The 14,127-nt window shown below is 48.4% G+C and overlaps 1 protein-coding gene across 7 annotated transcripts in view; it reads left to right on the top strand.

Annotated features, from left to right (window-relative positions):
* The first annotated feature begins 1,484 nt into the window (after positions 1-1,484).
* Positions 1,485-14,127, top strand: part of RUFY3 (RUN and FYVE domain containing 3) — a 30,227-nt gene continuing 17,584 nt past the window's right edge. The window contains exon 1 of one of the 7 annotated variants that reach the window (XM_033513532.1): positions 1,485-1,746. In XM_033513532.1, the coding sequence (XP_033369423.1) occupies positions 1,533-1,746 (214 nt within the window). In that variant the 5' untranslated portion in view covers positions 1,485-1,532. Of the gene's footprint in view, positions 1,747-6,729; positions 7,417-14,127 lie in introns of those variants that run through there. The other 6 variants (XM_015623700.3, XM_033513533.1, XM_015623699.3 and 3 more) reach the window with 6 other exon arrangements.

The following is a 14,127-nucleotide window of genomic DNA, read 5'->3' as shown; positions in this document are numbered from 1 at the left end:
GAATGGTGTGATTATCAATGCTGTGTGAGCAGGGGGTGCTGTACAGTGTCTCTAAGAAATACTTGGAGTAATGTTTTGTGCTGAAGGGAAATTGCTGGTGGTGAACAGGTTTTGAAAATCCCTATGAAAATGGATGTGTGAAATCAAGCAAGGACCACAGGTGATCGGGAAAAGAAGCAAGGAGTGGATCCAAGTCCTGGTTAATGTTGCTTTCTCCCTTTTCCAGTGCTGCTTGTGAAGCGTGACACTGCCAAGAAATGCTGCAGCCATGAGATGGCACTTGTCCTTGCCAGGGTCCTGCTTGGAGAGGACTGGCAGCCTCAGCAGCACCTAAAGCAGGTGGAGACTAACCTCAGGTAACAGCTTTGTCTCACCTCCATCACCCAGTGGAAGAATTGCCCTGGGTCCTTTCCACCCGCTCGCTGTGAGTGCAGTAATCCAAGGGACAGTCAGTCCTGCCCACACCTGCACGTAAATGATGCCCATTTCAACTGACACAGGCCAAGTGTAGTAAGCTCCAAGGTATGAGCTATTCTTTTGTTTTTCTGCACTTGGAAGACATAATCCTTGGGGGTGATGAGCATCCAGAGGAAGCCTGGTTGCCTTTGGAAGCTTGGGCAGAAAAGTACAGTGGCAGAGAGGGCGGCAATGCTTTCTGCACCACAACCTGAAATTTCTGTTTACAGGGCCAGGAAAATAGATTGACTAACTCACATGGAAATACATTTGCTGCTGCCTTAGCTTTTGTCAAGGTTTTCCTATCTGTGTTCCATAATATTCCATCACACACGGTCTGGGCTTTGTTTTACTCTTGTTAGCACATAGAAATTGAAACATTCAGCTGTGAGATTTGTTAAGTGGATTAAAGCATCTGTTCAATTGGTTGCAACATGTTGCCTGACATGGGGCAGCGCTGGAAAATCAGTCTCTAGCAATCAGTAACCTTTACAGCCTTGCTTTTGCAATTCTAATGTGAGATTTCAAAAGAAAGCAGCAACGTGTTTCAGCTTAACCCAAGTGCATGGAAGGCAGGGTATTCCTTAAAAACTGGCAGGTTTATGTGCTTTCTGCCTACTGACAACCCCACAGTCCACATTAATTGCCTTGTCTTCTGAAAGAATCTGCCGAGTGAAATTCCCAGTAGTACGCTGTATTTTGCAGTTGTAATAGTAAAGAATATACTTGGACTTTGTCCCCTTTTGTCCCAGGATCTCAAAACGCTGCTGTCCGTGAGCTCTCACGCCGGAGGGAGGCAGGAGATGGTGCCCCGGCTCCGTTTGCCAGGTAAGAGCCCCTGCACCATGAGAGGGCGGCGGCTCTGGGGGTGCTTGTCCGCTGCCGTGCCCCCCGGGCCGAGCTGCTCCCCGGCGGTGCGGGGGGAGCCCCCGGGGGCGGGGGCGGCCGCGGCGCTTCCCGGCCGGGGCGGGGCGGGGGCCGGGGCGGCGATGGCGGAGGCGGAGCGGGCAGCGCTGCCGCCGCCGCCGCCGGCTGAAAGTTCCCGGGACGGGGCCGAAGCGGAGCTGCCCCCCGGCATGGAGCGGCGGCCCGAGCCCGGGGAGGCGGCGGCGGCGGTGGCGGAGGAGGAGGAGGAGGCGCGCCCTGCCTCGCCGCCGTTCTTCCTCCTCTACCCCGGCCATGGAGGCGGCGCCGCGGCCGCGCCGCCCGGGCTGTGGAGACCCCCGGCGCCCCGCGGCGGGGCCGAGCTGCCCGTGCTGGTGCTGAGCTACCCGGGGCCGGACGGAGCCCGTGAGTACCGCGGGGCTGCTCCCGGGCCGGGAGCCTCCCTCGGGGCGGGGCGGGCGGCGGGCGGGGGGTCCCTGGGCGCCGCTCCGCCGCCGGGGTACCCCTGGCCCGAGCGCTCCGGGCGGGGGACGCGCCGGGCCCGGGGCACCCGCTCCGGAGCTGCTTCTGCCCCGCGGGGCTGCGGGGGGACGCGGGAGCCCCGGCCGTGGGAAGGGCGGCAGGAGCTTGGGGGGCGGGGGTGGCAGCCGTGCTGGGCCAGCAGCTCAGCGAAACCAGCCCCACGCACACACAGAGCCCTTCCAGGAGAATCGGTGCCGCCCTTGCCAATCCAACAGGCTGTCCTGGACGCGGGGTGTACTTTAGGGGCTGGGGAACCCCCGCTCGGGCTTGCTTCTGGTGTTGGTGCCGAGCACAAATCCGAGGCGAGGGCACGGCACGCTGGAGACCTGAAGAGGCTGAAGTGCATCGCTGTGTGGAGCGTGTTGGTTGGCAAATAGCGTTCTCCTTCCTAAGATTCGTTATGATGTTCTTGTGGTGTATTTGCGGAAGCTGGAGTACTCTGAATACTTGGGTGTGTTTTAAAATCAAATAAGAAGTACACGCATGGGTGCATGTATAAGAGATGTCTCTCTCTTCCATCCACCCTAAAAATAACCAGCAGCTTCATCCTCTGGGCTGGTGCCAGAGTGTGTGTGACTGAGCTTCTGGCCTTTGCTTTGTCACCTCCTGTCCCAGGTGAGCATTCACTCACTCAGGAGCTGATTTGTTTGGACTGGGTATCTGTTTTTTCTCTCCTTTGGAAGCTGATGTACTTGAAGGCATTACTCAGCAGAGCAAGAACCAGTGAGGTAAGAAGTCCATCTCTGTAATGCCAAGAGGAGGTGAAATAGCCTGACTTTGCTCTGAGCTCTGCGAAGGACTCTCTGTGACTGCCAACTTACGTCCAAAGTCCCTCTCTACTAAATTGTTGTTTGAAACGACAAGCCCCTGTGAAAACCTTCAGTTTTACTTGTCATTTTTTTCCTAATCAGGAGATCTTTACCTGTAGTAAACCCTGTGATGTGCATGCAAGGGATTGAGCTACTTCTCAGTAGAGAAAACAGAAAGGTATAAAAGAAGAGGTAAAGAAAAATTTTTCATCTTAGCTTTTCCAACTTTGTGAAAAGCTCTTACCTGGGCGTGGGGGAACCGGAGCATTGAGATGAGCACATTTGTGCACAAGTACTTAGTGGAGAAGCTCAGTGGCTGAGCAGTGCTTTTTCCTGTGTCAGCTTTCTTCTGCAGCGATTGTTCACGTAAGCTTTGTCAAAACCCTCTACAAGATGCATGTAAAAGTTGCCTTGTTTTTATGAGCCGTGGAGGTGGAGCTGCCTGTGCAGTACCGTGTGTCACAGCTCGCTCAGGGACTGACTGGTGCAGTGCTAGCAGTGGCTGGAGGGAACAGGAATCAGCATCTGTTTGCATGGTGTCTTAGCCTCTGTTTCCTCTGGGGCAAACTCTGTCAGTAAATCACTTTTCCCCACTATCTCTTTTTTCTTATTGTTGTTTTTTCTGGTTCTCACATTTCCAAGAGCATCTTTCATTTCTTCCCACAGAGCAGCAGGAGCAGTTCTGTTGCAGAGTCTTAGGTGTTACAGGGAGGCAGTAGCCACTACACCAAAAAGTCAGTATTTCACTATATTTTGGAGGTTTATCTCAAGTCTTTTTTTTTTTTTCCCTGTTAAAACCCAATCCTTGAACGATTCTCTTATATTCTCAGCTGATTCTAAACATGAGGTGAACACCTGAGCTGCTTAGGGAAGGAGTTTGCAAAAGTTTGTCATGGCAGCAGCATCTGCCTACCTGTTACAGGTGGTTCCAGACAGATGGAACAAGATGCTGTACTTGAACATGCTGACCTGCATTTAAAACACAATGAAAGTAGCTTGATTAGGCTGCCCTTAAAAAAACCCCAAAGCATAAACCAAACCCCAAACCTTTCCTTCTTCTCTCTGAAAGCCTAGCCAATACCACGATACTTGAAATAGACTTTTCCTTCCCTTTCCTTCAGTTATGAGAGTTCAATCCTTAAATAAGATGTCTGTGTTTCACAGTAGGTACAGAAAAACTTGTCACTTGTTAATGAAGAAATTGTTCCTGATTTTTGGGTTGTTAAGCTTCCTCTTGCTGATTCCTGTTTGAGCTTGCAGGGTTGGGAGTAGCTGGTATTTGAGGTAATGTGCATATCTGTGCTGGCAGAGGAGTCAGAAGCTGACTTTGCTGTGTAGATGCTGTGTTGCTAATTTTATCTTTTTAGATTACATTCTGTGTCAGAGATGGCTTTGTCCTTTTTGCTTTGCAGTATCAATGCAGTGAGGGGGAAAACTTTCTCCTAAACATGGAAACATAAATTGCTTATGTGATTTGAAAATAAAAGTACACTCAGAGATGCTCCCTGGAGTCCTAAGGGTGGCTTGGAAATTTGTTTGGATTTATTTATGTAGATAATTCAAATTAATTCATCTTTGAAACTCAAGATACTTTGCAGTACAGCTGTACACCACTCCCAAATATTGGTGACTGAGTGCTTGGTGTTCGATGTTAAAATTCCAATGCAGTCAGTGGGTGATTCTTTCATCTTAAAAATGTTCTGGCAGAACTCTGCTATGTTTTGCAGCCTAGCCAAAGCCTCTGAGAACTTGTGCCAAAGTGGAGCTCCCAGGATGATTTGTAGGACCAGTCAAGGTAGCCTGACTGGTTTGACATGGAGAAAGTGGTTCATCCTGCACAACTTCCTCAGTGTTTATCCATGATTTGGGTTTTCCTGTGTCCATGACCATCCTGGAACCCTGATGGAGCCCTATCAGATGCTCTTGAGTTGCCTGGTTGAGTTGTATGCAAGGTTTTATGAAAATACAAATATTTGATATCTTCATGAGATGATTTGTTGCTTTTATCACTTTGGGGTACAAGATGGGGATAAGGGAAGGTTTGTCTTGTGGTTTTCAGGTGGTGATTACAAGGTCACAAGTCAGTAAATTAAACAATTCCTGGTTGGGATTTTTTTTTCTTTTTGCTTTTTTTTTTTGGTTTTGGAACTAAGTCAAAGTTAAAGAACATTTTCCAAGTACTTCCAGTATCCCTGTGGAACATTTGCAGCAGCATCATTGCATAAAGGAGCCTGAAAATAGAACTCAGCTGGAAGGGAATTACTGGCTTCTGTTATTTTCTGCATGTTGAAAGCAAACCAATGGAAGCTGAACGGTTCCTAATCTTTTTAGATGACCTTGCCTGTGATCCTGATGTGCAGGGCTCTTGCCTTGAGTTCAGCTGAAGACCCGTGTTGTGAAATGGGAGCTGCAGGGCTACGCCCACTGTCATTAGTGTTTTTAATTGCTTTGAAAACAGAGAAATTAATCTGTCCATTAATGAGATCTGCTGGATAATAGCTTGAGCAATCGCTTATGGTACTTTGTTGATTCTAAAGGGTTTGTTTTGACTGTGTGCTGTGTGTGCTGTTTGTTTAGACCCTGTCCAAGGGTTAGCCAGGGCCAGCAGCTCCTTCTGTAGCAGCTGGGACACGGCCACTTCAACTGTGTTGAGAATTTGGGGTGGTGCCATGTGGATGCTGCAACTAGAGGCTGTGATTGCTGAAAGGGTGTATAAATATGAGTTAAGATGCTGTCAGCACGATTTATAAACTCTGTTCTCTTGGAGAGAAGACACAATAGTAATTCTTGTTCTCTGTGAAATAATTGTGTCGCTGTCAGAAGGGGCTGCGTGGTGCTTGGTTGGGTTTGGCCTAATGGGGAAAGAGTTGCTGAGTCAAAATGTGCTGCACTGAGCAGGAAGTTTTCACTGAAAGCAACTGCTTCCTCTTGCCAGTCAGAAATAGCAGCTCCTAATCCCTTTTCCCAGTTTCATAAGGCTTTTCCATGACGGGTACCATTTTTTTCTGAAGGCTGTATGCATTGGCCTGCTGAATTCTGTATCCAGAAATCTGTTTTGGCATTTCACATCCTTAAGAAGCAGATGTACATCCTTTTGACTATTTCTTAGGGAGAAAAAAAGCAGGAAGAATAATCAAGGTTCTGTATGTTATCAAAATATTGTTCTGATGATGGCCTTCTCCAAGGCTGACTGTCCATCCATTTCAGATGGATGTTGTACATCTCCCCCCAAATCTCCTGGAGCCACACAGGAATGAAGTCAGATAAGGTAATTTACTGGTGCCTGATAGCATCACTGAAGTGGGTGGTGGCACTATGGTGACCTTGGGAATGAGAAGCATGTCTGGTGATGTGGGACCTCTTGTCCCCCAGCAGCAGGACCCTGTGGGCTGAGGACACAGGTGAGGAAGGGACAGGGAATGCAGTGCTGCTCATGTAAAATACTGTGATTGTATTATTGCTGAGAGCTTGAAAGCCCATTTCTCTCCCTGTGGAGAGACAAGATTTCTTTGTCAGCCTCACCTGAGCGGTCCAATTTTCAGGGGAGATTTTTCAAGTATGTGATTGGGTCTCAGTGTTTGTGGTGTTCTCCTTTATTGTCCTTCCATGTGCACATGCCCTGCTGACAGAGCTTCATCCTCAGTCACTGGAGAGCTTCAAGCCAGATCATTTTTCCCTTGTCATTACCCTGAGACAATAATATTTTTTTATACATGGGAAATTTTAGCTCCAAGGCGCCCCCTGAGAAGGTGGAACAGCGAATAAAGCCCAACACATCTCCCGTGAAAACAAAGGTGCCGATTGAATTCCTGTAGCGGCACGCAGGGATGCGAGCGGAATACAAATGGGGCTTTGTATCGCTGGAGCTGCTCCTTTGTATTCGGGGGCGATGGTTGGGGGTGCGGCGGTGCCGTGCCCGCTCCCCGGCGGGCTGGCACAGCGCTGTGCCGAGGAGCGCCTGACTGCCGGCCCCGCATCGGCAGCGTCTCGGCAGCATCCTGGGAATCGCAGGCGATCACATGAGCCTGGATTTCCAGCTCAGTTCATTAGTCAGCCATTTTGGTCGCCACCCTGCTCCCTGCGCACAGCCAATCCCGGCGGCACTCGCTGCCCGGGCTGCGCCGGGAGAGGCGAGCAGCGCTCGCATCTCGGCACACCGGCGCTCTGCCTCTCCGCTCGTCCTTTGTTTTTTTCCTGGGGTCATCACCAGAGGAAGACGTTCTTTTTTGATTCTGCTGCTTTTTTTTTTTTTATTTTCTTTTTCTATTTTTTACTTGTTTTTCCCTGCTGCCTCTGGTGCAGAAGCCGGCTTTTCTGTGGATGCTGAGGATCAGTAGCCTCTAGCATAGCTGGAGACGACGGCAGTCGGTGGAAAGGAGGGAGGCAGAGCTAAACGGGAAGGAGCAGCGTTTTTACCTTGCTTGATCTATGAAAAGGCCAGAGCAGCCTCTGTGATCCTGAGCAATCTGTCCTTTAATCGCAAGGTATTTCCGATTTTCTTCTTCAGAAAGCTTTTGCTTTTAGTCCTTATTTTGCCCCCGTTGTTGTTGTACCAGCTGAGTCATCATGTCTGCTCTGACGCCTCAAAGCGACATGCCAACCCCCACCACAGACAAGATCACTCAGGCTGCCATGGAGACCATCTATCTTTGCAAATTCCGCGTGTCCATGGACGGAGAGTGGCTGTGCTTGCGTGAGCTGGATGACATCTCGCTGACACCCGACCCCGAGCCTACCCACGAAGGTACGGTCCGGCCGTGGCCCGGGAGCCCCGGGCCGGCATTGTTCCGTCCGCCGCCGCACGGCTGGGGAGGGGGCGGCTCCGGGAGCTCTTGGCCCTCCTGCAGAGCCTGGGCACAGCACCGAGCCCGATTGCTGCTTCGCATTGCCCTCCGAGTTCCTAACGAAGCCCTTTAAGGCACATCGGTGATGAATTATCCTTTTAGCCGTAGCGGGTTTGTGTATCTCAGGAAGGAAGAGAAGCGGGATCAGGGAGAAGATGTAATGGTGATTGTGCCCTTACACCGGGGCTGATGGCTCTGCTAGTGAGCTGCCAGCTGGTCCCGGGGGAGCAGCGCCCCAGCGTGTGCCTGGTCGTGGGGAGTTGTTGGAAAGCCCCAGCGATTACGCAGCGATGCCCATTGTCAGGTGACGATGCCATCACCGTGGCCCAGCTCGCCTCTGCTGTTTGTCGTGCCTTGGGAGCCTGGAACGTGGGGATGGATGTGGCACATCTCGCTTTCCCCTGGAAAAAGGATTTGTCATTTGGGTTAGTGAACAGTTTAATAGCAGGACTAGGATTGAATACTCTGAGAGTAGTAAAAAGCGTGAGGGGACATATGCGCAGTGCTCTGCCCATAAACAAGCGGGGAAGAGGGAGAGGTGATGAGTTCCTGCAGGTGCTGAGGTTCTGAGTGCCCTTGCTGGATGCACCTTTTGGTTTTAGGGCGAGGAGGGCCCAGCTTCTCATGCCTGCCCCTTTTCCAGTAACTCCTGAAATGCCACTCCACCTTGTCTGGCTTGACCCGTTTGATGCTGCCTGGTTAAGTCAGCAGTCTCTGACATTGTCTTGCTGAATGAGGGTGGTGAAATTGTGGTGGGGATTTAAGCTTCAAAATAAATTTCCAGGGGATAATTGAATTTCCATTTGACAGCTGCTTTCAGTGACAGTAGCCCTTGGGTTTGGATTTGGCTTGCCAAGTACTTAGTCACGCAGTGGGATACCAGACAGAGGTTTCAAAAGGAGGAATTTAACATTCCCTCTGAAGTGTATCCCAGGGCTTCGGGGAGGTGAGGACAGGGTGAGCAGGAATTCAGCTGTCTTCCAGTTCCTGTGTTCTTGTGTGTGACACTGAGACCTTCCTTGGTTTACTCCAGTGTTTTTCAAGGTGTAATTATGGTCACTGTCCAGTGAATATCAGAGAGGGGTTAGAAAACAGCATTTGCTCATTTCTTTACCATATTATTTAATTCATATGTCAAAAATAAATGCAAAATAGCAGAACCATAACAACCTCCCAGGAGATCTTTCCACATGTGTAAATTAAGGCTGCTCACTGGTTGTTTGGGAGGTGTATTTGGATCCAAGTGTATTTGGAGCAGAGAAGGTCAGGAAAAGCGTTGACAATAGGAAAGCTGACACAGCTGTATCCCAGCCTTGGGTCTGCTGCTACTGCATCAGCACTGCTGCTGTGTCTGCAGGCTGGGCACAGGTCAGGGGGACAGGAGTGTGGGCTCGTGGCCCTGGGAGTGTCTCCATTAAAAAAAACCTGATGTGCACAGGTAGGCCTTGCAAAGAAGGCAAAAAAAAAAAAAAGGTGTAGAATTGTGCCAAAGGCATAAGGAAGGGAGACAGTTTCTTCCTTAGAAATCAAGACATGTCACATATATATTGCAGTAAGTACCGCGTCCGACAGCTTGTTGGAATAAAGATTTGAAGCCTTCCATTTGCTGTCCCTCTGCTCTTGCTGCTTCTGGAGAGGTTTGTCCCTGGCCTCTTTTCACCCTGTGATCAGCCCTCAAGCAGCCCTCCTGCCTTCAGAGCCAGGCACAGCAATTCCAGTCCTGCACAGAGCTTGGGAGCAACTAAGCTCAACTTACCTTCAAATTAAAAACAAGCAGCAGATACTGAGTTGCTTGCAACCGTGTATTTTCCATATAACCTGTAGCATGGCTGCTCAATTTAACAATTAAAGCAATAATACACTTTTCCAGTTGGTTGAAACAATTCTGTGGGCATATGAAAATAAGCAGATTCTGCTGTTTACTGTAAATCTGCTCAGATTAGAAAAATTACTTGTTTTTTTTTCAACAAGCTGTGATTCTTAATAAGACTCTCAGAACCTTACTATTCTCTGCAGGCCCCTCAAAATTAAATGTGACAGGTGAAGGGTGCTTGTTAACCTCGTTTGCTTGCAGTGTGTGATGGTCTTTGAGGCAACTTCAAGGATGGAGATCAAAACCACTGGGATTGTGTTTCTGTTCAGTGTTGAACAGTGTGTGTATGGATGGCATTGAACACTGGTCTCAGCTTTGGAGAGAAGTCACACCAAACTTTTTTAGGCTGTTTTACTGGATGTTAAATTTCTGTCTGGAATAATCATGAGGAGCTTCACAGTAGATCTCCTCATGGGAATTTTTATCCTCATGGGATAACCTTGGAATAGCATCCAGAAGGAATACCTGTGCAAACGTGAGAGAACTTCCAAGAATTACAGTATTTCTCCTTTTGTTAGTCCTCATCTATTTGCACTAAGAGGAGAAATTAGAATTCAAATTTTTTAAGATGGAAAGATAAAATGATCTTTTCTCTAGGGCAGAAGCCAAGGTGAGACTTTTTCTTCTTTTTTGGGCAGTAATTTCAAAGTTTTAGTTTCTGACATGTGGTTGTGTAGAAGGCCCTGACGAGGAGTTGTAGAGATCTTCAGGAAAAGCAAAAGTTCTTTTTAAAACCTCCTGCCCATGAATCTGTTGCACAGGTTATTGAATCATCTGTCAGATTTTACCCTTTCTCTGTATTTTCTACGCAAGTGTTTTTCCATGTTTCTTTGTGTACTTCAGAATGGTTCAAGGAAGCAGCATAACCTTACTGGTTGTGCTTTTGTTTTGCAAACTGGCAACTGTTAACTTGGGTTAGGGTTTCTCTAGGAGTGTGGAATAGAAACAGTGAAGTTGTGGGAGAGGTGGAATTGCTCAGTGCTTCTGGCCTTTCCCATTACAAAACAAATCTGACTCGTACAGAGAGTGGGAGGGATCTTTCAGGTGTGGACAACAACCTGTGTGAGATGACTCTGTAGTTGGAAAAAACCTCTTAAAACATATTGGGTGATAGAAAACCCTAAACTGATGAGAAGTCTGAAGGAGCTGGAGACCTGATTTAATAGAAGAAATGTGAAGTCAGTAAATGCAAGGTAAATGAATTGCAGCATGTTTGTGGTCATAAATCTTGGGAATAGCAGTTAGGTCATGTAATCCAGACTTCAATTCAGAAATTACTCTAAAGAGCTGTTTCCTTTGTTTTTTTTAAGCTGTGTCAGTCTAAAGGAAGTCAGAGCTGGGGAACTCGGGGCAGCTTTATATCCCTCAGAAGTGGAGAGTCCAAAATGCTGCAGTGAAACCACTTGGGTGTCAACTGAACTGGGAAGTGAAAGATGGAGAAAAAAACCCAAGGGTTTGGGTTTTTATGTTCTTGGTGTAAACTATCAAGGACTACAATAGGATGGGATATTTCCCATGGCAGTTAGTCATGTCTTGCCCTCTGAAACCAGGCTGGTTGTGCAGAAACATTGCATATGCTGCACACAGTTGCAACACAGAGAAATTTGGTAATGATTTGATGGTAGTTATGTGGAGATGGGAGTAAGACTTAGGGTGGGATTGAGCTGTGACTTCATGTGATGTACACTGGTTGTTTATTTGTCCCATAGGTGTAATGGAGGGTGGGCTGGGAATTTACAAGTTGTATGTACTTCTTTATTTCCTTTTATTTCCTTCTGGTTTGTTGCAGATCTTTGGCTGTTCTTCTGTATGCAAGGCTCTCTGTAGATGTGTGTATTTAGAGACGGAATTTTGATGCAGTGGGTTTTAAAATAAATGGGTTTTTTAAGCTTCCCTGTTCTGAGTAGATGGTTCCTGGCATTCCAGGCTGAAGACTGCCTAGTGGCTTCGCTGATTTTGGGCTTGCAGGGTGTTTGAACAAGATGCTGAAATGCTTTGCTGATCCCTTTTCTTTGTCAACAATTCCTGATCCGTCACGTTGGCAAACCCAGACTGAAAGAATTAGTTTTGTACCGCCCACAGCATGAACAGCATCTCCCTAATTTTCTTCCTTGACCTCTTTATTTGCTATTAAATGTATTCCTAAGGGAATGAATATCAGAATGCAGTTGAAGAATAGTAATGTGACCAAAGGTTCCCCTTTGGTAATGAAGGAATATTTGTCCAGATTTGGGCCAAACCTTTCCCAGCAGCAGGGCTGACCTGGCACCATCACTCAGGACTTTTTATATCAAGCTCAGCTGTCACTTCCCAAAACTGATGCCTTGGGGTTTTTTAGGTTATTTTACTGACAGCTCAGCTTGTCCTTAGGGGTTTGTTGAAAATTTCTCTACTTAGACATAACTTTTAAAATCCTGACCTATTTAAAAACTTGTGACCTTTTCTTTCCAACGGAGTAAACCATGTGAGGGTGGGCAGGCCCTGGCACAGGGTGCCCGGAGAAGCTGCAGCTACCTCTGGATCCCTGGAAGTGTCCAAGGCCAGGCTGGGGTGTCCCTGCCCATGTAGGGAACAGGGGCAGGGGGTTGAATGGGATGAATTTCCAAGTCCCTTCCAACCCAAGGCAGTCTGTGATTCTATTTCATCTCTCTTTGGAGGATCTTGGTTCCCCTGTCAAGATGCTCTGTGGGAGGTGATGCTCATTGGTTCAGAAAGGTTTCGACTCTGAACTCTATTTTAGCCTAATAACTTCAAACCTTAATAACAAAGTAAATGTTGAGCAGCAGTGTGAAATAATTTTGATGCTGTTGCATTCTCCTAGGGTTTACTTGTAAAAGCTTTCTTGGGCTTGGGAAGTTATCCCTGCTCCTTCAGTGGGATGCTGCTGCTGGGTCAGCAAAGGGAGTGACTGTAAAACCCTCCTTTGTCCAAATACCAGGTGGGATTTTCCTGATTCATATATTAGAGACAAGTTCTCTGGTCCCTTCCTGAAGAACTGGCCTGAGTGTTCATTGCCATGGGATATTCAGTTCCATAATACTAATCTTCCTGGGAATCTGGTTGGAATGAGTTAATCGTGTTAGGGAGACTTAAAAGCTTTGGTCATCCTGTTTTCTAAACTTGGTACATACCGAGTTCAATCATTTCCATCATAATCAAAAGTATTGAATTGTTCACACCCCATAAGGCCCATGGAAAGCTATAGAGTTATAGAGCTATAGAGTTTCAGTTCTTTGTGATTCTTCTGTGGGAAGTTGTTTTTCCCCTCACTGTTGCTTGATGGAATTTCCGGACAAGCGGGAAAATGTACAAGAAGCGATGAACTCTATGCAAAGTGCAGCTGGATGCATGGACAATGAATGAAAATAGGAAAGAAAGTGCTAATTAAGTGTGTTTTTGCCTCTAAATCTATGCAAATGCTGTAGTAGCAGTTGAAATTGATGCAGTGCCTGCTATAGTAGGAAGGTGGGATTATGGCTTGTAGGGATAAAAGAGAATATTTGGGACTCCTTTGGATATTTTTCTGGGAGCTTTACATGTGTTACTTGCTATGGGTTAAAAATAAACGAGAAAGATGAAATGAAGCCTGTCAGTTGTCTCTGGCCCTGTCAGCCAGGTACTGGTAAATCTGGTTTTGGTTCTATTCTCCACCCTGTTTACGCTTTGGATTAGGAGAGAAATCCAACCTCCCGGTGTTGGATAAAAGACCTTGCAGTGGTGCTGTGTGGCTTCCCTCGCTGTGTGCAGCAGGGATCCCAGGATGATCAGCATCATGTGAGTCCCAGGGTCCCGGGAAGTGTCAGAGACAGCTCTGTCCACCCCGCTGAGGTTCAGTCTCTGGCTCTTGGGAAGCCGTGACACCTGCCAGGAGAGCCCCAAAGCCATCAGTGTCCCCGTGCCGGGGGGAGAGCATCACCAGCGATTCCTCCTTGAAGCAGCAGGGTTTTCGTCCGGGGCCAGTCCTTGTTGCTGCTGCCGCCCCGGGAGAACACTGGTGGAAGTGTGAGCTTTGGAGGAAAGGGTTCCGAGTGCCGGCTGTGCATTGCCCGCTGGCAGGGCTTGGCTCCTGCTGGGCAGCGCTGCTGCACCTCGGGGTGTCCCCAAAGCCTCCAGCTGTTGTTCCAGGCTCCCGGGCCAGGGGCTGGCACTGCCGGAGTGTGGGAGGGAGGAGGGCCCGGCAGGCTCCGGACTTTGCTCAGGGCTGGGGGACGGAGCCCTTCCCGTGCCTCGGACGCTGTGGCCACGGTGGTTCGCGCTGGGGAAGCGCTGCGTGAGTAGCGAGTGAAAAATGCCCAACCTCGCTGGGTTTGGAACAGGGGCTTAGTGGGGGTGCTGAAAGTGGTTCTGCTCGTCCTGCCTGCTCCTCTCCCAGGATAGCTGCTCGTCCCACCGAGAAGTGCTTCCCTGGCTGGGTCCTTAGGGGATCACCATTGGCCTGGGAGCCGTATAGGGCTCGGCTGGGTCACCTCTGCCCTTTGGGACCAGGGGCAGAACAGAGTTTAAGCTCTGCTGAGCCTTTAAAATGCCCTCAGTGTGTGTTGTTCCTGAACGTGCCTGCTTCCCACGTGTGGCTGTTTCCCTGCCAGCAGCTCTTCTTGGGGCTGCATACGAGGAAATGGAAGCAAAAGCTGATGTTGCGTAAATATCACAAGTTCGGTGCTTTTATTTTAAAAACTAAGTAATGCTTTTGTTGCTTTTCTTTTTAGGATGTGCTTTACAGAAATGTTGCTTGTGTTAA

This window comes from Parus major, chromosome 4 (genome assembly GCF_001522545.3).
Source record: "Parus major isolate Abel chromosome 4, Parus_major1.1, whole genome shotgun sequence".
Taxonomy (NCBI): Eukaryota; Metazoa; Chordata; class Aves; order Passeriformes; family Paridae; genus Parus; species Parus major.
This window is presented reverse-complemented; position numbering and strand designations above follow the sequence as displayed.